Source organism: Rhyacophila brunnea, unplaced genomic scaffold, assembly GCF_057557595.1.
Source record: "Rhyacophila brunnea isolate RB1 unplaced genomic scaffold, BYU_Rbru_1.0 scaffold_5, whole genome shotgun sequence".
NCBI classification, from domain to species: Eukaryota; Metazoa; Arthropoda; class Insecta; order Trichoptera; family Rhyacophilidae; genus Rhyacophila; species Rhyacophila brunnea.
This window is the reverse complement of record NW_028233170.1, coordinates 26,865,934-26,890,202: the sequence shown is the minus strand read 5'-3', so window position 1 is coordinate 26,890,202 and position 24,269 is coordinate 26,865,934. Positions and strand designations below refer to the sequence as shown.

Below are 24,269 nucleotides of genomic sequence, written 5' to 3'. Positions count from 1 at the left end.
AACAATGTTGGTTACCATAGTGATGGTGGTAAATAATAATGCAGGCATAAAATGACATTTCGCGTTGATGTAGTTTCTGAAGACTCTTTTTACGAAAATTTGGTTTTAGGCTTGACTAAGCTTCTTGGTGAGATATTATTGATGTTCATTTAAAATATAGTAAGTAGGTAAATACTACTTGTAATATTACATTTTGTATTTTAATGAGTTGTTGATATTTCAGAAAGTAATTTGAGAGTTTGTAATGTAGCTGTAGAGCGCAGATTACCAATAGACAGAGTATCTTTGTCTTCCTGGGAACAGCGTCATTCGGTAACTCTTCCAGACGATGTCAGACATTTTTATTTATCAACTGATGGCTTCAGACTGAAATGGAGTTACCAATACTCACGTTGGTATTTTTTTTATCATAAGTATTAACAAGAAATGAAAATATAATTAATATTAAATTCTACAGGTTTTTAAAAAAGGTTTGTCGATAGCTATTTCGGTTGTAACACCATTATCAAGACTATTCAGATAGGCCGCTTGCCCTTGCTTAAATACTACACGTGTATAGATAGAGACAGAATACATTCTTTTACTCGTTCCAGCAATATTATGAATTTATACACTTATTATTAATTGTAATATTATTAATACTTTGAAAACCCTAAGTGGGTTTTTTACGTAGATGATATTTTGATTTGCTGGAAAGGAACTGACGTCAACTTAACTCGTTCGTCAAAAGGGCTAACGCATTGCACTGTAATATTAAATTCACGGTCGAAGTAGAGATAGAAAACAGAATTAATTTTCTAGACCTCACTATTCAGAGGGTTAATAATAAACATAATGAGATACCCGAGGTTCCAGCGGCTAGCTCAGGTGTCCATCGAACCCCGGATTCACAAAAAAAAGGAACGATATATTTATGTTTGTGGTTAAATAAAACACTAAGACTTTCTTGTGCGTAACTTGGTATTAGGTATATATTTTAATCTTGAGTTTGACAAGGTTATTTTGTAGTTTTTTTTACAGTTACAGTCGTCAGTCCGTATCGTTTGAAAACCGGACGCTCACTAACTTTTTTCTCTTTTTCAAATCTTGCGTACCCACGCCGTTCAGCAAAAAGGACTCTCGTGATTGACCGAGGACAGGACGGGGACCACCCCGGCGCAGGCGCGTGGAAATTTGAACGTTGCCGGCAAGTGCGGCAAAATTTATTATATGAACACTTATATTTAGTCTTAAAATTATCTCTTTCATCCATCATCATTTATACTTTTTAAATTAAATTAAATGTATCTTAATTACACCTCCGCCCAATATGTGATTTTCACACACCGGACGAAGACCTTTACTTATGAATAAAAAATACTTACGTGGTTGAGCAAGGAATCAGATTAGATGCTTTATGAAGCCGTTTCTAGAGGTCAGGGTTACGTTTCCACTTATGACTACTAAATGATTATTTTACACCGGGAGAAGCCCGCCTGTAACAGGGGTGTATCAATTACTTTAAAATATATAGAAAACAATATAAATATAATATACAATATAATATAAATAAAAATATTTTAATTGATTAATAATGTCAATCTCGAACACTGTAATTTTGATAAATTTTGATATCCATTAAAAAACCCACTTAGGGTTTTCAAAGTATTAATAATATTACAATTAATAATAAGTGTACAAATTCATAATATTGCTGGAACGAGTAAGAGAATATATTCTGTCTCTATCTATACACGTGTAGTATTTAAGCAAGGGCAAGCGGCCTATCTGAATAGTCTTGATAATGGTGTTACAACCGAAATAGCTATCGACAAACTTTTTTTAAAAACCTGTAGAATTTAATATTAATTATATTTTCATTTCTTGTAAAATGGAATTCTACCAAGTAAATGCTAACTCAATTAATTCATAAGTATTAACCCGATTATTATAGTTTCCAAACAATTTTCATCATTATAGTACCTACCATACACACAGGATACATTATGTACTACTGTGCTGATTGTATTGTTGGCTATAGTCAAACTAGGTTCAATTGTGGGTATGTATTTCTTTGCATAAACTAGCCTTTTCTTATATTAGGTACCTATATGAAAGGTAAAAAGTATCATTTCCACAACAAATAAGTAGCCTTTAAAATCTATAATCCAGCAAGCTTATTAAAACTTTTGGTTGCTTGTAGAGTGACATTTGGTCGTTCTGGGACCACAAAGAATTAGTATTTTATTCCCATCATAATAATATAATACTTTTAATCTGAGAACATGACTAAATATCTAATATTATTCAGCATTGATTTCATGATTTACTTACATCAGCGGTGGTGAGTCTATGGTACGCGTGCCACATCTGACACGCAGTAGACTTCTGATGGCATGTGAACAAATTGCAGAGCCACATAAAACCTCAGCATGTCCCGGTCAACATAGTACCAAAAGTTGCAAACTTGGCATTTTTAAGTAGGCATCTAGTCTAGCGTAGTAGAAATGAAATGCTTGTAGCTTATTATGCTGATATTATACTAAATTATTTGGTGAGAACTAAAAGAACGGTTCACGACGTTTTAGTATCTGGACTAAATTTAGTTCAAAAAAATTGAAATTGACTCTCAACCTAGTTAAGTTAAAAATCCCTTGGCACACCACGCTTCTTCTCATTACTTTTTTTGCATGTAAACATACAAATTTTCACCACTCCTAACTTGACATAATAACATGTAGTGTTTTGATTTCATTTGAAATACCTACTATAATGCTTGAATACTTTTAAAAATTGTGAATTTCAGAAGATGATGTTTTACCAGTTGGCTGCATTAATATCAATAATCTGAGTGAATTAACATTAGTACCAATCATGAAAGAGTTGCTGGATAATTCGTTAAATAGAACTTTAAATTATGAAGAAAAGACTCCACAAATCGGTTCTAAAAGCAAGATTTTTGAGTTGGACGACTGCAAGGCAATCGGAAAAGTAAATTAAATTTCATCACTTCAATTGTATTACCCCATTGCGCATATGTTATAGTTTATATATACATAAGTGTTAATGACAAATAATTATTGTAGGTTTGTTTAATTCACTCCGATAACAATTGGACAGTTTGGCTGCTGGATTCAGAGAACTCATGGACATGGTTGTCCGACTCCTTCACATATTATTTTCGTATGGCATTGGTCCATCAAGGCCTTCCCGGGTGGCAAGCAGTATTTTCCAAAAATGGTTTAGCTCCGTGGTCTGAGGTTTGTGAAATTGATCTGGTGGATAATAAATAACTTCTTACTTGCTTTTATAGAATAATGATTTTTCTATTTTTCAGCAATTGTTTCTTCTAATTTCTCCACACTTATTGATTGGAAAAGAAGATGTAAACGGGAGGACAATGGGAACTGCAAGCGATGCGCCTCTAAATCATATCGATCCTGGCATTTTCAAAATAGTGACTAAACACTCCAATCGAAACATAGGATCTAAACAGTAATAAACGCTGCGTTTCAATAAAACATTTTTTCTGATCATATATTTTATTGTAGACTTCTGTAAAATTTGCAGCATAATATAACAATATTTCAAACAATCTATATGTTTTTCTACAATATGACTTAAAGAGCCAATGCAAGTTTAGTATACGATAACAATGAAAAATAAGTAAAAACTAAATAAAATTAATGAGAGTACAACTTGCTTACATTGATTCCATAAATAACAAAATCAAGATTTATATAGGTACTCCTTCCTCAATTTGTATTTATTTAAGTAGTAGTACAGAGTAAAACGAGATTCATACATGAAATTAATTGCACGCAAGACAAAAAATAAGATAAGCTTACGTGTACATTACTAATAATATTAAAATAATACATAGAAAATATCAAACGATGCAAAACAATCATTAATGTTTCGATATTGGACGGAATAAAGATACTATAACTCACAATCATAATGATTAGTACGTAATATAACTAAAGAAATATAGCAATACTTAAAATTATAATAACATCATACAAAACCAAAAGTAATTTCATATGTTTAAATACTAAAAAAACGTTGCACTATGTGATGTAAATTAGTTATGAGGCCGGTTTTAATATCACTTATATTAATATTGATCGCAAAGAATAGACCTATTTATATTAGTTTTTTTTTAAGTTTATGTGAATATTGGTGATGTTCTTGTAAATAAATATTCATTAAAATATTCATTTAATTAAAAAAAAAAACAGGAATGAATAGTTCTATTCGACGTAATCAACTTAAATTACTTATTTTTCTTGATAGAGTAGAACATAATACGTAGTTTGATAATTGATGTTGCCTCACCAAGATACATAGTTACATTAATTTTTTACAAATTATGATTACCTACATGAAATAATTGTAGTAGGTATAGGCTGCCCATTTAAAGACTTCCAAACATCTCCGGATCTTTCATTTTTGTAAAAAGTACAAAACCAAACTGATACTTACGTACCAGGTATATATTTATTCATAAAGAGATTATTATGTTTTATGTAAAAAGCAATACATAATTAATTCAAAAAAAATATATAACTAATCAGACAAATTTCATTCGTAAAAACACAATTACAATAATTAATTATGACATTGTTTGTAATACCTTTTGTAACTGTATAACATTAGGTCTATAAATACCAGTGGCGAAGGGTGGAGGTAGGCTGTTAAGATTCGCTATAAATAGTGCACACTAAACTTTTTTAGTCATATGTATTTGTTTTTATTGAACTAAGACTACAATTTACAGATGGTGTTAGTTAGTTTTTAAAAATCAATTAAAGCCTGCCTAAACGAAACCATAATAGTTTTGGTCTAATTTGGGCAATACGACAAAATTGTGCACACTTTTTCATTCATAGTTATTTGTTTTCGTTGGATTAAAAATACATATTACACATATTGTTGGTTAATTTTTTTAATTCATTAAGCCCTGCCTAAACCAAACTATAATAAATAAAAAATATTACTCTATTTATAAAACATTCAAAGTTATGTATGATTTAATTGCATAATTTTAGATATTTTATAGATAGACATGTATTTTTTGACTATTATCTATAATGGCTTGGTTTCTCAGGGTTTAATTGAATTTTAAAAACTAACCAACACTATCTGTAAATTGTAGCTTTATTTCGATGAAAACAAATAGGTATGTCTGAAAAAGTTTAATGTGCACTGTTTATGGCGGATCTTAACAGCCTACCTCCACCCTTCGCCACTGATAAATACTGATAATTTAATATTGAGTTGAAAAAGAGGACAATGGTTCTTGAGAAAATGTTATACCTACATGCTTAGGTATTATTATAATATAATTAAGAGATGACACTTGTATTGACAGAGAACATAAAAACACTAATGCATCGTTTCCAAGAGTAATATTTGCAGCATACAGGCGCGGAATATTTCCGGTACTTACATCAAATTTAGAAGCAAGGACAATATTTTTTTATATCTTGGAATGATTACCGACCATATTTTGATCCCTATATTAGCCTAGTATTTAAGAAAGCAATATTTGTGGTCAGGCTTACCGCATAAGAGGACAGTCTATTAATTATTTGCACAAATCGTCAGCAAATTGAAAAAGTCAATCGGGTACAAAAAGATTTTTTTGGTATTTTTCCCATGTGAATGTAATAAAATTTATTAATAGATAATATAGTGGAAAAATCATTATAAATTCGGGTTAATGCCCTAATCCTTTCTAATGAAAGAATTGTTTGTTGATATTATAATGTATTTTCATTTGAATGTCTAATATATTTTTTTTTATATTTATTACCCAATTAAGTATTTTATTTTTTATTAAAGTGTACAAAATTGGGAGCCTACCTAGTTTGTAGATAGATACTAAAAAAAAATTGAAAGATAATGTTTGTTGCAAATGCCCAATTACCTAGTCAAATTAATAATGCATCTGTACAAATACGTTAATTAAATTTTCAATTTAGTAAAAACATTAATCGTTCATTCCGAGGCGGCGATCAAAAAGTGTCTATAAAAAAATCTTTATAGCTGCATTGATACTGTAAAGTAATAAATTGAAGCAGTTTTGAATAAATTTCGATAAGGTAGAACAATCGCAGAACAGAACGTACTAGTAAGTCCAATTAACAGGCACCCACTGATGATTGGTCGAGAGAGTCTCCAAGGCCTCGGCTACTTTTCGGAAGGTCACATCAAAATCGTGGTTCACGATTGTGAGATCAATATACTTTTCGTATGTTCGCTGAAGACACGCGCTCTCTTCTAAAGTAGTCTTCAAATCTTCTTCCTATTATTACAACCAATGCAATTAGTATTACAGAAATTAAGAAACGGTTAATTTTCAATATTGTGTCAGCATAGTAAGTAATTACGATTTCTTACATACATGGCCAATACTAAAATTGTAAAATGAATAGGACATATTAGTCAGCATATTCTATCTTTTCCTCCCACATTATCATGAGAAAAAATTTCATGAGGTAAAACAGGTCGATAGCCGAGTGGCTAACGCGTCGGCTTATAATGTTGTGGGTCTCAGGTTAAAATCAGGGCTCGAAATGGATAGGAGCCTACCGGAGCGCCGTTCCGGTTCATAAAATCCCCAAAATTATCGCTTTGTCTCGTCGAACAAACTATTTGATCATCTGAGCTAGATAGACCATGTAAGAAAAAATCCAACACACTTATTTTTATAAAATTGGATAACTACATTAATATTTTCATAAAGTTATCGAGCGCTCTGGTTCGTAAAATTTTCCATTTCGAGTGCTGGTTAAAATCCTGGCTCTGGCGAATACACATTTTATTTTTCAATGTGTATTGGAGTCAGAGTATGGACCTAATAGGTGAAGCAAATGGCCAACCTACATCAATTTCTTGTAAAAACAAAAAGGCCCATTATCTGATCTTCTTATGATCGGATGTGGTCAAAAAATAATAGGTATAAATATGAAGAGTAAGTATTTTGCAAACACGTAAGATAATGGTAGGCTTGCTATATGCAATATATGAAGCAGTGAAAATGTTCAGCCTTAACTCACCTCGTACAGTGAAGCGAGGGATTCCAGGGTTCGAGCTCTACGAGAACTGAAGCGGATCGAACTTTGTCTGTCAAACTGGTAACACAAAATACATGCAAACGAATAACAAAATGAAACATTACATGCCTAATTTTAGGGAAGCTTTAAAATTAGATTTTTTAATTGGCAGATTAATTATTGAGTCTACAGGTTTTAAAAATTATTTCCATTTAAAACATCATGCCGTTACAACATCCTTACAAAATCTAATAAACATTATTTTCATTTTGGTGTAGTTCAATTAATCATCGGATTGTTTTAAAATATATATATATACATGTTTATCATATTTTAAAGGGATGACAGTATAAAAAAAAATATTAAAATCTATTAATCAATGATGATTCATAGCGTCAATCAAAACAAAATAAAAAAATAATTGGGATATTGAAATTTACTAGTGGTGAAATGGTGGCGTTTCACCTGTTTTCAATACCATAATAGGTATGCTATACTTATACTAAATTAGATTAATTAAATAACAATAACAAGGAAAACCGAGAGTTAAAACACTTATAGTTTGAAGATAAAACATTACATAAAGCATTACAATCACAGATGGGGCATTACAATGATTATTGTAACTAATTTTACAGGTCCCTACACATTTCTGCTAAAATTCAAAAATTAACCTAAAATAAATACCTACTAAAGGTCTCAGATAGAAAAACTATTTTTTTTGGAATAGGTAACTAAATGATAAATAGAACAAAAAGGTTTAAACTACAATGACGAGAGACCTGATGCGTATTGTCTGAAATATTAAGGCTATACTTCAGTTGAGGCATGGTCTAAAAAGATCGTGGCTAGGCGATGCGCGGATTGTGCAAATGACGCGTGCCGAACGAAATATAATTTGTCATAAAAATCCAACATGCGTCCAATTAATGTTATGTTTATTGTTAAATTACTAACAATAATAGTATATTCATTGACATTGTTTTATTTTTTAAGTACATACGTAAAGTTTTTTAGTCATCTTTACACGATTTAAGAATATTTTCATCCGACGCCATGACAAAACAAATCGACGTGCAGCTCGACTGTCGGTCTCCGATTGGCAACTAATGAGAAATTTCATCGCACCTACTGTTGAAAATTATTTGCTGTTTCACTGAAGTACGCTCTTAATATCCATGACACTTTTGAATCGTGCAAACGATATACTATGGAGGTGTCGTACCTGAAGATTTCCTTTTGACGCATGGTTTAGGTTTCGAAGTTGCTCCATACCCGGAGCAGAAACAAATACCACATAAGGTAAAAATTCACGAGAGTTATGAAGGAGTTTCAGGGAGGCAGGCGAACAATCCAATACGCACATTTTTCCTGGAATCAAAACAAACTTACAAATTAGCGATAACCAAGTTAATGCAGTGATATTTTAGGTATTTGTAATATAACAACATAATATTATTGTTGATGTAATTCCACACGCAGCAAAGCATTCTCCCTCTCAAACTCTCCCCGTTCTCTTTTAGCTATACTTGCTGTAATTTTCTTTACAAGGCAAATGTGACTGAAAAAATGTCTTGTGAACCATGGTCGATGGTGATTTCTTGAAGGAATCAGTTATGTACTCGTACATGGCATTATGCTCTGTTTACACATGCATGGATTTACTGTTGACAGTAAGTATTATCGCGGCCATAACAAGAAAATGTATGGGTAAACATGTATTATCCTGCAGTTGCAAACTTGCATGCATGAATCAAAAAAGTTTGGAAGCTTCTGAATTTTCCATGCGACAGTAGGGATTTGACGATATGCGCCTGCGCAGTAGAACGATAGTGGCAAACCTACTGGAAAAAAACGAAGGTTAACCGATTTTCACTACCTGTCAAATAGTACTATAAAATGACAACATCGCGTCTCGCTTACTCTAGAAGAATGAGATTGGAGAAACAGTCAACACTTTTACGTGTAAACAGTTATTGTCACGATAGTTTATAATACGCACTATTGCTGCCAGTAAATCTATGCACGTTTACAGGCGCTATTAAATTCATAAAGCTTTCTCTAGTAACTTTCGATAGTTGCCATTCGACGTTTATTTTCTATTCATGTTCACAGCCTAATAAAATATGGAAAGATTGGAATTCCCAAAATTATTTTGGTTGATCTAGAATGTTTAGATCATGTATGTATTATTTTACCTTGTTGGATAACGGATCGAATTGAGTCCAAGTGTGTTCCATAGAGATGGCCATTATGTTCACCGTATTCTAAAAATGCACAGTTTTTAATGTTGTTTTCCATCTCCTCTCGTTCAGAAAACCAGTATGACACGCCATTTTCTTCTAGCGGTCTTGGCGGGCGTGATGTATCTAGAATAATGTTGAACACATGTATGAATAAAAGAAAATATTTCATCAAAAAGATGGTTGATCACCGTTTTCGTTAGTCTGCCTGCACATTCTTAGGGGAGTGAAATTCGAAGGACTGTATTGCTCCCCTGTTGTAAATAAATTATTACTGTAACGTTTATTTGGCTTAGCACTATCGGTTAACAATATACGATCCGAGTATAGTCTAGAAACTGATATAGATTATAAATATAACATTGAATGATGGAATACTTGTGATGCGGACTTACGAGGAGTTATTGCGGCAAACTTCGATGGGTCACTGTTGATGAGTCGGTTTTTGAGCGTTCGGCGGCCAACGCCTTGACAACCGATCAAGACCAAGGTTTTCCGATTAAAAGGCGGCATGCGGGCTACTTCTTCATATAGAACAAGGTCAGCTCCGTCAAATTCACTCGCACTACGAGATTCATAAGCAAATTTACGCTTCTTCTTTGAAATCTGAAAACAGCAAAATTATTATGCCAATGAAAAAGATGTTTACAATAAATATTAAACTGATACAATACAATTGATTAGATTTAAAAATTTAATGAATTATAGAGGATTTATGAATGCTAACCCATGTTCCGCAAATGCTAATCTTGTGAACGAAATCGGCTTCAGGAGGTACATATGCCTTACGTCTTTCTTCCAATTCTGGAGACGGAACCAATCCGACGACATCTGGATTGTCAACTTTACAAGCCTGCCACCAATTGGGATCTCTTCGATCGGTTATCTGCGAGGAAGGAAATAGTTCGATTAAGAAATTATTGATCACGCATCTATACTATTTGAAGAATTATCTTAAACAAATGGTTTACAAAGATTTAAATGAAAAGATTTTTTTTTTTATATGACTTACTTGCAATATATCTCCACGGACAAATGGAAGACCGATTTCTTTACAAGGCAAGAGGGTATCTCCGGTTGGGTCATATTCAAACATAGTTCGCATGTAGCACTATAAAATAAATCATATTATTTATTAAAATTCTAGCAGTAAACATAATTATGTACTGCACTAAATAATATTATCAAGGCAACTTATTATTTAATATGTAAATATTGTGAAAATATTAATATACCCTTAGATTTTTAACAACATTGTTGTGCGGACGCAGATGGTTGTTGGGTCCGACTTTGAGATTAATCTGATCGCCTCCTTTGGCACATTCCATTTGTAATTGATCCGGAGAGCTGACGGATACTCCATTTACTTCTAGTACGACATCTCCAGGTCCTAATAGTCCTTGTTTCGCGACTGCTCCTCCGGCTAGAATTCGAGCGACCACTAACTGTCCATGCTCATCTTCAGTCACCTAGCGAGTAAACAATTATACATAAGTTAAGAAATGGTAACTATACATATAATAAACCAACATGCTTTGTTATATAATTTAATAGTGAATAACCGGTGTGATTTCAGTGTGGCGTTTCAGGATGTATAGGTCTGTTACTGAAAGTTGAAGCGACCAGTATATTCACACAGACACATTGTTTACAAACAGGATGTTTAAAAATTTTAAATCGACTTTTAAAATAGGAGATTCTTTGTTTTGATTTAGGAAAAAAAAATCAAACTAATCAAAAAGGGAACAGCCTGTAAAAGAATACTGTATTCTTCAAAAATACACCAATACACACAATCTTTCGTATCTGTGATCGCTTTAACCTTTGGTAACAAACCTATACATAACCTACCCAGCGTAGTCTCCCAATTTAAATTGATTGAATTGTGGTGCAATCTTCGTACAGATTGTTGAACTCTTTTCTTACAAATGATGCCATCTCTGATTTTTCCATACATACGGAGAACTTTTCATTCCAAAATAATCTGGGTTCACGCATTTCGCAGAGTTCATGTCTAAGTTTCCGAGGCGTAGGTGAGCACAGACTTTAGAGATGACTCCATAGACCGAAGAAGTAGCATTCGTCCACTATCATGATTCTCTCATATTTCTTTATGAGAGACTCCCAAGACGAGATAAAATTATACATTGCTAAAATACCAATAAGTAGTAACTTAATGATTTTTTTCAAAATCTATATGTGAATTGAATGAATTTTTATAGCACACAAAATAAAAACCTTCATTGTCAAAGTTTTGTTTCCTTGGTTTATTAATAATTGTACAATGGCTAAAAAATATGAAAATTGCTTACAAGTAATGGGGAATTAAGTGAGTATTGAGTAATGTAGCATGCAAATGAGTGTGTGAATAATTTGTAGAGTTAAGTGCTGCGATGGAATGACAGGTCATAAAATAATATAATAAAATTGTGCATAATTTCCATGTAATGCTGTAATAGGTGAACATTTTTTTACCATATCTCTTGGTGGTTAACATTACCAGCATTGTTGTGGTTACACGGATAGGTGAGAATTTCATAACACAAGTTGACGGATGAGTCAAGCGGGCATGTGAGTTCACGCAGGCCAATAGTCATTTCACCCACTCATCAATTATAGTAAAATAGTGACCTCAATATACTGTACGTCTTTTCAATAAAATATTTTTACGCAGCGCTACGTAGAAATGCACACAATTTTCTTCTTATCTGCATTTTCTCGGCTGAGTCAGGATACCGCGGTAATAATCATCAGTCGTGACAATGATTTTGCAATTTGAATATTTTGTTAAACTGATTATACTTAATATCATTTTGTTTTTTCCACAGAAAGAATGACTTATTATTTATGACATATTATATTGAGCCCTTCTCTGGCAAAAGAGCATTATTGCGACAAGGCTAATTTTTGGTAAATCAGTTGAATGACTATACAGTTGTCTACAGCCTAAAATCATTATTCGATCTTAACAACAGATAATACTAGATGTATTGAAGTGGTGACGTGCGGCATGTGTCACATGGTTTTGAATTGGCGCATCGTGTTTATTCACTATTATCTCTATTATTTAAAATACTACTTTTCTGGAGAATTTACAAACGTTACGATTACATTAAGTGGGATTGGTTTCTTTGTACTCAAAAAATTTAAAATATTAATTAAAATAATGGACGAGCTTCCCTGAGTTGAAATCTATATTTGGATTTTTGCAAAGATGTTTAACAATCTCCACAAATGTACAATATTATGAATGTGAAGCTAAAAAAGGATTAATAAGATTAATGATTACATTAGTAGTAACTTCAGATTGCACTCATTTGTAGCAAACATCACATTTGTGCACCAAAACTTATATGGTAGGACCACACAGATAAAAACACCTTGCATTAGTGCTACACATCTAAAAGAAGTTTTTCATACAATGCATCATCATTATTTAGATTTAGATGAATAATTAGATCAAGTCACAAATAGTAAATAATTAAGAAACGAAAAGAAGATGCCAAACAACAAGCCGCCATTTACATTTTTTATTTATAAGCAATGTATTCTATACCGACAACATAGAGAATATTGATGTTTCTATAGTCAATAATTCAATCATGGCATAGTGGTTTAAACTCTATGAGCATAATGAATATGAATTATTGATGTAGTCGTAGGTAGCCAAGTGGCAAGATCTTAAATAGTTTGAATTAAAAAGTACTTACTGTTAAGCCGAGTGGCTGATCAGGGTTCTTCCTCACACCGACAATTTTTATTGCATCCTTGGCAGGCATCTCGCCGTCGTCACCGACAAAAACTGAATTGTCAATTATGTCGCCAGAGCACGCTACACTCAAAAGACGTGAGATCCAGATGGCTCCTATTTTATCATGGGTGTCAATTAATGCCTGCATACATAAAAATACCAATTATGTTATACTTATACACAGTAAAAATGATTGTTATTAGAATATATTATTAACTCATTCGACGCGGATGACACGGCTGCCGTGTCCCCGATCGATCCAATTAGCATGTTATTTAATTGCGGTAATCAAAAATTAATTAAAAGGTACACAGCGATTGTGTTAAACATTTTTTTGAGTTAATATGGGCCATAATATTTTTATTTCTTATGTTATGGATTTAGCTAAATACGCTCGCATCGCAGACAATGTGCTAAGTCTTGGGTGTTATCTCAAAAATAGATCGACAATACCCATGTTATTTGCAATACTATCTGGAAACCGATTACGACTAATATATCGGTGAAGATGTCATACCGATAGCAGCGCTAACAAATGTTAGTTTTTTGGATCATTGTATGCCTCCCCACGATTATATTGTGTTAATAATGACTACCCATAACCTACTAAAATTGAAGTTGAATAATATCTCCCGAGTTTGAATGTTTCTTTTTATTTATATAAAATAGTTAATGAAGTTTGGAATACCAAAAAAAAAAAAAAAATTGGGAAGAGGTGAATGCTTATAATATTTTCAGAAAATCATCAAAAAATATGGTATAATAACATCCCTTCCCTTATCGACAATTAATCGATTCTTGTAATGAGAATTTTCATTATTCCATGGCCTGCACTTTCAAAATCGCATTAATTGGATGAACTGTTCAAACAACGCGTACACCGACGGCGAAAAGTACCAATTGTATCAATGATATGCTTATCTGTTCCTCGGAGTTTTATCGTGGACCCCACATTACCGTGTTCCCATGTTCAGCTATGACATATTGTAGTACTTAAACTTTGCAGTGTTGCAAACAGATATAACAAGAATTTAGTTTGTTTAAACATACCTTCGAAAGTAGGAAATTATTTTAACTTAGTAAGTAAATGACAAAATGGAACGTAGTTATGCAGAATGTAGCCAGTCCACAATAATATCGAGCTGAGATAATGGCACTTTAGCAACAACATGATTTTAAAAATGTATGTAAAAAGTATTTTATTTCAAGAATATTTTTTTTGCGGCTTGGCTATTTTCAGCAGAACGTAGAGAAAACCTTCTCGCACCTGATCTATATCATATCTCATTTTTTGTGGACTGGCTACTTTCTTATTCTATTCAGTTTGCGATGTGGTAAAATTCCAGTGAAATTTGTCCAACATACAATTTTATTGTAAATAAATTATGGTACTGTATTATATCACTTTCATGATTAATTCAACTACTTTAATTGCCACACCTCACAACACAGGTAGGATATTATGTAAATATTGAATAGAACTAGGTACTTAATGAGTTTTCCAGAATAATTTAGATTTAGAAAGTATGTCACTGTAAGGGTCCAATTGGTCTCTAAATGGAATATTATAAATCTGAGGCAATAGGTATATTCGAGTTATACAATTTATTTATGAAATCAACAATAATGGTGAATAAGTAATTTTAAAATTGTATAACGTACCTTTAAATGCGGTTTAGATAATAATATTGCTAGTTCTGCTTGCTCTATTGTCCGAATATTATTTCCTTTGTATTGACTTAAATTCTTGATAACCTGAACGTTACCAAGAGCAAACGGTCGAATCTGCTTGGGACCTTCGCATTCCTCGCTTGAATCCTAAAACATTTACCCTATATTAATACAATAATATGAAATACACCGGTGTCAATATAAAAGTAGGTATACGTTCAACACAAAATGCTTATTGATTACAACCTATTCAACTTAATCAATAGGTACCGTACGTCATCGAATTAAAAATTCCAATAAGAAACGCTTTTGTCAAACTATTGGGCGTGACACTTCATAAATAAAAGTATTTTTATTTATTTATTTATTAGGATGTAGACAAAATTTGGAAGACTTACCCCGAAACCTAATTTAAGGCGCGCTATCCTTCAAGTGATACACAATGTATTGTTTTATCACTAATAATACAAATCGCTACACTGTGAACCAACGTTCAACGTTGACAAACAAGTGGCACACCCACAACATACATATAAGCGTTTAGTGTTGCTTGCGTAAAAATATGAAAACAGTAATAACTGCTTCAAGCATGTTCTAATATTGATTTAACCTTTATCTTACAAAATAAAACAGTCCACAATAAAATTAATAATACCATGATACGCGGATAAATCAAATGGATTGCGATACGATAATCTTAAAATATAAATCATTAAGTTTTTAATTAGGTATTATAATAAGATGTTATAATACTGTAGATTTACTGGATACTAAAATGACAAAATATCGATATTGTGACCATTTAAATCGATCTTCTTTAAACAAATGAAAACTAAGAATTATTTAAAAACATTCTTTCCATAATAATTATATTCTAGAGAACCCATTAATCTACTGTTTAACGGAAAAATTAATCATAATAGCAGTTTTTTAATTGTAACTAGTTTAACTTTGAATAAAAAAGTAATTATATTTCTTTATATTTTTGGATCTGTGAATATATTTTTAAAAGATAAAGTATCACTAAAATATATTATCTTCCGTATGCAATATGTCGCTAAAGAAGCTTAGTAGCATTTCATTCCGCTAAACATTTAATTACTTTTGTTTTTTTGTGTAAAAAAAAAAAAAATTAAAAAACATACTTTGATCAAGTCGATGCCAGTACCTAATAAATAATATTACACAGGTACACTAAAAGCTTACTATTGGGTACCTACCTATTTTATTTTTAAGAACATGTTTTACAATACTAACTTTAACCCTGTGATGCTTGGGACTGTCGAGGAGCCCCTTTAAAAATATTTCTTCTGTATTGTTTAAATTGATTATTTCATCGACCACTTCTGGCTCCTCCTTTATTTCAACTGTGGAGATAAAAATAGGTATGTAAGTAGATAAAAACAATGTTTCAATATATTATTTACTAATGTAAAATAATTGAAGATCTTGGCATAAAAACATCAAATGTCCACTTTTTTCCATTTTCGTTTTATTGCATTTCTATATTCCCTGTGTATGATTACACACAACTGTGCAAAGATATATTTTTAAAAAAAATCATAAGACCCTCAAATCTGCTCTCAAAAATATGCCACTTTTCTAAAAACAGCAATAGTCCAGGCATTTTTGTGTGAAAACAGCAAAGGTCCAGTAGTTCTACACTTTTATCACCAGGCGGCGTTAGTAATGTTAGTATACATTCCATACAATTTAGTGTCTGAGCTGTCAAATTATCCTTGATTCGTTTAATTATTGCTTTTTATAACGTTTTCTTATGATTGTTTTTATATTTTATCATGGATATTACTAGCATAGATATCTGAAACGTCTTGAAAGAGAAAAATGAACAAAAACATGCAACGTTTTTACCAAATAACGGTGACTTTCATTATTGTTCAGTTGGATGCAATAAGGAAAATTCTGGGCCCTTCATTATAAAATCTAAAGAGACCGGAGAAAAAGATTTTTTTAATATGAAATATAGGTTAAAACTTTGGCATTTCAGGCTAGTTATAATGTACACAATAGACCAGGCTAGTAGGGAGAAGTGCTTTGCGAACATTTCAGTTTCTCTCTAGGCTGTGGCATAGATTCAATGTAGTGAATAAGAATCAAATGCAAGTCACGATTGCATTTAAAACAACATAATGGTGGATTAGTTCCATTGAAAGGAGCTAAATAAAAAAATATTTTAAAATTAGCTAAATATTTACAAAACCCAATAAATGTATCGTTTAATTTGCAGTGAAGGTGTCAGACGAGGCTAATCGGTTTTCATTTTTCATGTTCACTATCAATCCATGGTGGAAATCCATTGTTTTAATGATTTAATTTAATAAAACACATTTTTTTAGTACTTTTTCCACTTTTAATAAAGAAATCTGGATACGTTTCACCCGCCTTAGAGAGACATCTTCAACTGTTGAAAACAGTTGGCAGAAAAACAGAGGCGGACGAAACCGGTCCAGATTTATATATTAAAAGTGGAATAAGTAGGTACTAAAAAATGTGTTTTATTAAATTAAATCAATAATAATAATATGAAGCTAATCAGTATTAACCCGCACATGATTAAAAAAAATTTTCAAATATTTAATTCTTGATTTTTTAGAAACATTGAAGTCGTTTGTTAATAGATAAATAATATGTCCAAACCTTATTAAAAGTTGTATTATGATTTAAAAATAACAGAAATATATATTCTTTATTTTATTTAATAAAATTATAGTTTTAGTCATACTATTTACATTTCGATCTTTTCAATTTTGCAATAAAAACAACAAATGTCCAAAAATTGTGTAAAAACAGCAAATGTCACACTCATTCTTTTTTAAATATCTATTTAACCAAAATAAATTTAATATTTTTTTTACATTCATATAGTGCATATACAATTTCTCTATAATTTCTAATTGTCAAATTAATAAAAAAAAATTTCACAACCAAGATATTATGTTTTTACCCTCTCCTGAAAAAAAAGTGTTTTGTGACATTTGCTGTTTTTATGCCAAGATCTTCAATTATTATTGTCAGTTAATTATGGACCTTAATCGGTTATCCACATAATCTACGCAATATTATAAAAATATCATATTGATAATGATACTAAAAAACCTGACTTAGAAATTTAGATAAAAAGTGCGGAAGCACGACTTGGATGGTAAATTTGTTAATATTGTAATAAATTAATGTATTTATATTATCCTAGCGATAAGGCTTTTGCTTGTAAGTAGGTAGATACATAATATCACCCTTATTATTTGTGCCGCATCATCGTAACATTGACCCGAAAGCTTATAAGGCCCTTGACCTAACACGTAAACAATTTACCCAAAAATGTGGATAGGGTTTAAAAAAATGTACAATGGAATTTAGTAGAAACTAAATATCTCGTATTTTATTTCTTAATTAAAACGAAGAAACTAAAAACGGAATACGAGTCGCATACTCACAAACAAAATATATTATTTCTCACTTCTGACGATACCAAGTTCAGAAGTGTCAAAAGGAAAACAATACATAATTATTATTATTACAAATTTTGAAAAGCCTACTCGTGCACAGGTGGGGAAGTGGCTCAGAAAAGTGTGCCGGCTGAGAGAAAGCATCGGATGGTCCGTTAGTCCGTTAGTGTTGGATCGTAGATCCATGGAAGAGAATATTTTTTCGACGGTAACTCACCTGTGTCGTCAACGTCGACTATATAATATTCTGTAAGTAATTGATTTTTAACATCATCAAACGAAATTTTTAATATTAATAACAATTAATTGGCACTACCTATAAGATTTAGTGAAATATATTGTACGCATAAGGCGATAGTTAGATGTTTTGGTGACGATTTTTCAAGCCAATTGATGTTAAATTAATGTTGAATAAAGCTATGTCGCGAATAATGACCGACAAAGAGAATTCCATATCGTATTACTAGACGGAAACCACTTATTCATTATATCAAGTTAATTATTCACATCGATGTAGGTACTGATTTTCCTTAATAATTCAGTAAATAGTCAAGTAGAAGGCACATACAACAAATTCCTTGAATATGTCGCACAATCAGATAGCCCTTAATGGAAGTAATTATAATTATAATTAAACATACGTATACCTACCAGAAATACGTGATTTAATAAAAAAAAAACTGTTATTATTTCTCTAAAAAACAACCGTTTCAAACGCCATTATCTGAGAACACTATTTTTGGTTGTTTCTGTATTGAACTAGCGCAGGGGTTGGGGAATATCATATGAGTAAATCAAAATTGCAAACGAAGAAGGGATACAAAATGTCGCTTCCTTGTCCATCAACCTATTTTTACGATTAGTATTTTCCACATTCATACACCTAATAACAATCTGCTGAATCCTAAAGACAGTACGTACCTACCTATCTAAATTGTTCTGACATCAAACCCCCCCCCAAGTTTGATGTTATTTCTGTGGAAATATTTTCAATAAAATATTTAATTAGACAATTAGATTTTCATTAATTATTTCTACTGTCTACTAATTTAATATTTTATGCAGTTTTTTCTTCGTTTGATTAGTTTGTATTTTAATTTTAAAATTTGCATATCGGCAAAGTGGTTTTCAGTTTTTCGAATTCTAAGTTAAAAAAAACCCTTTATCCAGGGGCTAATACATTGTTGTAAAATGTGAACAAATATAATTTGGGGTAATGTACAAGTATCCCAAATCCTGAAGTAGGAATTTAAATATTTTTTTTCTAAATAAATTTACTTATATTATTAAAAATGTGGATAAGTACATTATTATTACTATGAGAAAATACCAAAAGAAAATACGATCAGTTGAATCAAGAAGCATATTTTTCCATTGAAAAGCTAACGTTTCATAAAATTAATCATACTATTATTCCGACGATCTTACAAAAATATAATAATCTGTTACTTATTTGGAGAGATATTTTCTTTGTTCTTTACCGCCGGTTTATTTTACAGTCCTGAAACTCTACCTATTCGTATGTTTGATCAATGAAGTACCTACCTATCAGTAAAAATAAATAAAAATGGAGATTATTTTTTATTCATCCAGTTTTTTTCATTGTCGAAAAAATGTTGTCTATATAGTATTGATAGTATTCTTTCTTTCTGGACAAAAAAAAGTTTAGTTATATTATATTTGGTTTGTTGGGTAAAAATATAGGTCACCGTGTCGAGAATAAGTTGGTACCCACTTCTGAAATCAGATGCCTCGCACGTTTTGCTACATTATGTTTAGAAATAGAAGGTAAACATAGATATTTTATTCAATTAAATATGTATTATAACATCATTCTGTACACTAATTTATAAAAGTGCAATGGGTAGTAAGTACATAGCGGTAGCGAAGTTTGACTTTTGGGCGGAGATGAACAGTGTGTAACCAAAATTCATAATAGGGCACACTTTCTAGATGTGGACATAAGTAAATAATGATTATAATACGATATTACTATTGATGAATTAATACCTACATACTAATGGCAGCGAAATGTACCTACACTACTAGGGTTGCCAATTATTTCTGAGATACGTTTGGGAAAATAAAAGTTCTATTGAAAATTGTCCAGACCTTTTTTAGTTTTCCATACCATTGACAATTTTCCCATCGGAATTTATTTTAATAGTTTTATACGCTATCGTTATTAATGATAAAATTTAACTTCATAATCAGGTTTGCGAGCTATTTACCTATGTATTTACAAAAAATTATACTTTTTTGTGTTCTTTTTAGTGATTAATGGCGGTCTTTAAAATTCTGTCATTTGGCCTTTTGGTTGTGGTTCAATTGGGATCCTGAACAGGGACTTATTTTCTAAGACAAACCTGGACAAACTGGGACGAATTGCAACCCTACGTCATATGGTATCGATAAAACTTCAGAAACCCACAAACCACATTATATTGAGTGAAATTGTAAATTTAAAGGAATATAGGTACCTAATTTATGAATTAGTTGTCTTATGAAAGAGAAATTAATGGTTTGCAAAAATGATAATTTAACGACATACTCGTAGTATATATTTAGATAATCGAATATTTCGATTTCCCTTCGTAAGTTGTGATATGATCGTTTAATTCGGACAATGAAAGATTGCAATGCTTTGATTACTATCTGATAGATGGTGTCTTCAATTTTCATGTACAATTATATTATCGATTGTCGTTAGATAATTGCATAGGTACCCACTAGCGAGAAATGTATTATTTTATTCCCTACATATATACCGCTAGTCATTATGGTGATTTATACTTAAAGCGTAGATATAGGACAGGTACATAATAGATATATAAAAATACTTTGTTGGCTGTTGCTCTTCGGTTTAGTTCACTGTTATTCAATTACAAGATCTTTTAGAAGGAATTGATGAGAAACCATTATATTATATTGTTGGTGATAAACCAAAAGAGCGTTTTTGACGAAAATAAGTGATTAAAACCGCAAAAGCACATTTACAACTGAAAATAAAATATTTTGTTTGAAAATAAATATTTTAGTGAATAATTAAAAAAATAGACGTAAAATGACGTTGGGCGTGATAAAATTATTAGAAAATCATGTTTAAGGTTAGCCTAAAAATATTAAAAAAAATATATATGACAGTTGTTGATGAAGCCGTCTTCGAAACCAATAATAGGGCAAAAGGAGCTGAATTTATTATTAAGCGAGCTCATACACTACAGAGAACGAGAACCCTAAAAGTGGAGGAAACCGACTTTGAAATATATCACATATTATGTACTTTGTTCACTTCCTATAGGTACAGTCTCAAATTGTTACTTACGCTCCTTTGGCGCAGCAATTAGATAGGTATATTTTTGCCGCATTACATAAATGATAAGAAAAATCAGAACTGCTTAATTGCTAACATTTATATTAACAAATTATATCATATTATTCTCGTATGGGTGGTATGATAAACTATCATAACCTGTATGAAAAGGTTCACCTTTCTGATATCATGCCTTTAAATTAATATAATCATTCAAAATAATAAAATTATACATCTTTTATACGTGTTACACAAAATTTGCAGTTTCATTTAACTATTAATTGGTAAATATCCTGTAGTAGGAACCAGTTTTATAAAACTTACTAGGATTGTATTAACTCGTATTGCATTGTTTATAGTTAATAAGTAATTGTAAGATGATTTCATAATACGATTTTTTATTGTTTTCAAGGAAGAATATTTGACTGGCGTTCATCAGTTTGTTCTTCGCAACCTATAATTATTATCATACAAAGAAACAAAGATTTTTTTGAATGTTGAAAACAATTATTAGGGACAATACTGATTGTGTTTGGCGGGAAATTCAGAATAAAACACCTGAAATAATCAACAAGTGAATATTGCATAATTCAGGTGTCATCCCCAATGTTCGCGTTTATAAATTGTTAAAAAGTTTAAAATAAATCGAACAAATATTTTTAGTTATTAAAAACACCACTAACTGTCTCCACGGCGACGGCCTGACGTCACGAAGTCCCGAAACCCACGAATGTCATTTGTGTACCTTCCTCTCCTTCGCCCAATCATCTGTATATTTAAACACTTACAAATATGTCAGATATTTAGTTAGATCGCACCACGTTATTGTATAATAAAACACTCGAGCTTAATTTGTATTTTCTAACACTTATGTGATAATTTTTGATCCCGTATTGCGAGCTTTTTCGAGAGCTTTGTTCATGCAAACGTCATGCGTCGCGACGCCGAGCGCTTTTAGAATATCGTGAGGGCGTCGTTTATACTTACGTATATTCCAACGTGGGTGTTGCCATATTTTTTCAGTGTTCAGCAGAAAAAAATGAAAATGAAAGACATATAGAGATAATACGATAAACTTGGCTGATCTGACACCTGAACTGAATTGAACCGTGAGTACCTACATACATATTATATTAGAGCATAATATGCTAGTATTATAAAAAGTAGTTTATAAGTGTTCGTACTACAAATAATAATGAAAAATAGTTTTACAGTGTATTAATAACTCCCACTATATTATATTCTTTCATTTTTTATTGTGAAAATGTATCATATGATTCGAAAGTTATTGTAAAAATTAAAGGATATCAATCTTTTTTGATTCACGTTGCCCTTAGTGTGTAAAAATTATTTCATTCGTCCCATTTTTTAGTTTTCATTCAATCAACAAAATAAAATCTCTACAATACTAGAGCAGTTTGAAATGTTTGTCAAATAATATCTATGAGATGGTATTGTCAATAAGAATTCTCTGCTGGTCGTCTTCTTCGCGTTAAAGAGTGTTTATTGAGTGAGTTAAAACTTGGTTGTAGCATTAATCACCCGATTGCGATCAATTAAAATTTTTCCATGGAAGTTTTCAATTAATAATCAAAGTTATTGCTACAGCGGGTACAGATTCACAATATCGTTCACGAATAAATAGTAGGTACGAAAAAGCTACCTGCGACTGTTGATTTTTCGTTAAAAACACACTCCAATAAATATTTTAGCTCAGTGATGATGATAGTGGAAAAGACTTTTCATTTGTAATTATTTATGAAACTTAGATCTATCAATACATACTTAAAGTCCAAACAGCAATTAAGACAATGAATAAGGACATAGAAGGCGAATACCGTTTTGTCGGGTGTGAAAGTAATAGCCATTGTTTTTTTTGGGATTATGATTTATTTCTTAGAAAAGGAAAACAAAACTTGGATCAATTGAAAGACTAGTTGAAGGAAAAATTATCAAGATTGACTACAAAAAGTCATCTACCAAAAGAGAACGCGCAGCGCTACAAATCGACTATTGCAATGACGAAATGACATAAATTATTGGTTTCTCATCGATCACAATATTGTCGGATTTCGGTCTGTGCGATTTCTTTCTGTTTATGAACTCAAAATATTGGTTAAGTGGAAAGATATTTTTGTAAAATTAGGATGATGCAGTCGAAGACTGTTTTGCAGGGTTCGACAAAAACTATTCTCCAAACCGTATGAAAAAATAGGAAAAACGTTATATTAAAATAGCGTACACATAAAAAATAAAATTATTGTTTTAACCACACTTTTCAAATTACCCTGGAAAAGGACGAGAGCTTTTTAGGGATTGAATATATTATTTTCGAACAGAGCAGCGTCGCGGCGCCCCTCGATGCTAGCGTCGCGGCAAACGTTTTGAAAAGCACTGATATAAATATTATTTAGTTTCGCTAGAGAATCTCGAATTTCGAAATTGACTGAATGTGTGATTCTGAAAGATCTCGTTAAATTGTTTTGGGTTTTAACAGTTTCTTGAGATTCCTGAGAATCGCGGAAAATATAGAAAATTCATTTCTATTGTTACCGATAGTACACAATGTAGAATGTGTGAATATTTTCTATTTCATATTTAAATTATACATATTTCAATTTTCCATCCATTTATTTACAGTATGTATAAAAATTATAATATTATGCTATCAGTATCAGCAATGAATATCGATTGTTTCGTGCATGATTGCTATTCTGATTTATATGTACCTATCTACTTAATCGGAACACACCAATTGTGTAAATAAATTGGTTACTGTACGAA

The 24,269-nt window shown here is 31.5% G+C and overlaps 2 protein-coding genes across 3 annotated transcripts; one reads left to right on the top strand and one right to left on the bottom strand.

Moving 5' to 3' along the window:
* The first annotated feature begins 20 nt into the window (after positions 1 to 20).
* LOC147066224 (tubulin polyglutamylase complex subunit 2) lies at positions 21 to 3,568 on the top strand. The gene is made up of 5 exons (XM_085955783.1): positions 21 to 127; positions 224 to 391; positions 2,786 to 2,970; positions 3,066 to 3,239; positions 3,317 to 3,568. The coding sequence occupies exons 1-5, from the start codon at positions 52 to 54 to the stop codon at positions 3,476 to 3,478; spliced, it is 765 nt and encodes a 254-aa protein (XP_085811909.1). The 5' UTR covers positions 21 to 51; the 3' UTR covers positions 3,479 to 3,568.
* A 1,318-nt stretch (positions 3,569 to 4,886) lies between these two features.
* vari (MAGUK p55 subfamily member vari) lies at positions 4,887 to 22,378 on the bottom strand. Of its 2 annotated transcripts, XM_085955782.1 has the most exons (12): positions 22,169 to 22,378; positions 15,963 to 16,072; positions 14,697 to 14,852; positions 12,994 to 13,176; positions 10,519 to 10,752; positions 10,296 to 10,394; positions 10,011 to 10,169; positions 9,679 to 9,889; positions 9,239 to 9,409; positions 8,266 to 8,411; positions 7,044 to 7,118; positions 4,887 to 6,289 (listed from the first exon to the last, which is right to left on the bottom strand). In XM_085955782.1, exons 1-12 carry the CDS (start codon positions 22,251 to 22,253, stop codon positions 6,113 to 6,115), a joined length of 1,806 nt encoding a protein of 601 aa, XP_085811908.1. In that variant the 5' UTR covers positions 22,254 to 22,378; the 3' UTR covers positions 4,887 to 6,112. The 2 variants fall into 2 exon arrangements, with proteins under 2 accessions (XP_085811908.1, XP_085811907.1); XM_085955781.1 differs by lacking the exons at positions 15,963 to 16,072; positions 22,169 to 22,378 and adding an exon at positions 15,104 to 15,236.
* Positions 22,379 to 24,269: the final 1,891 nt, after the last annotated feature.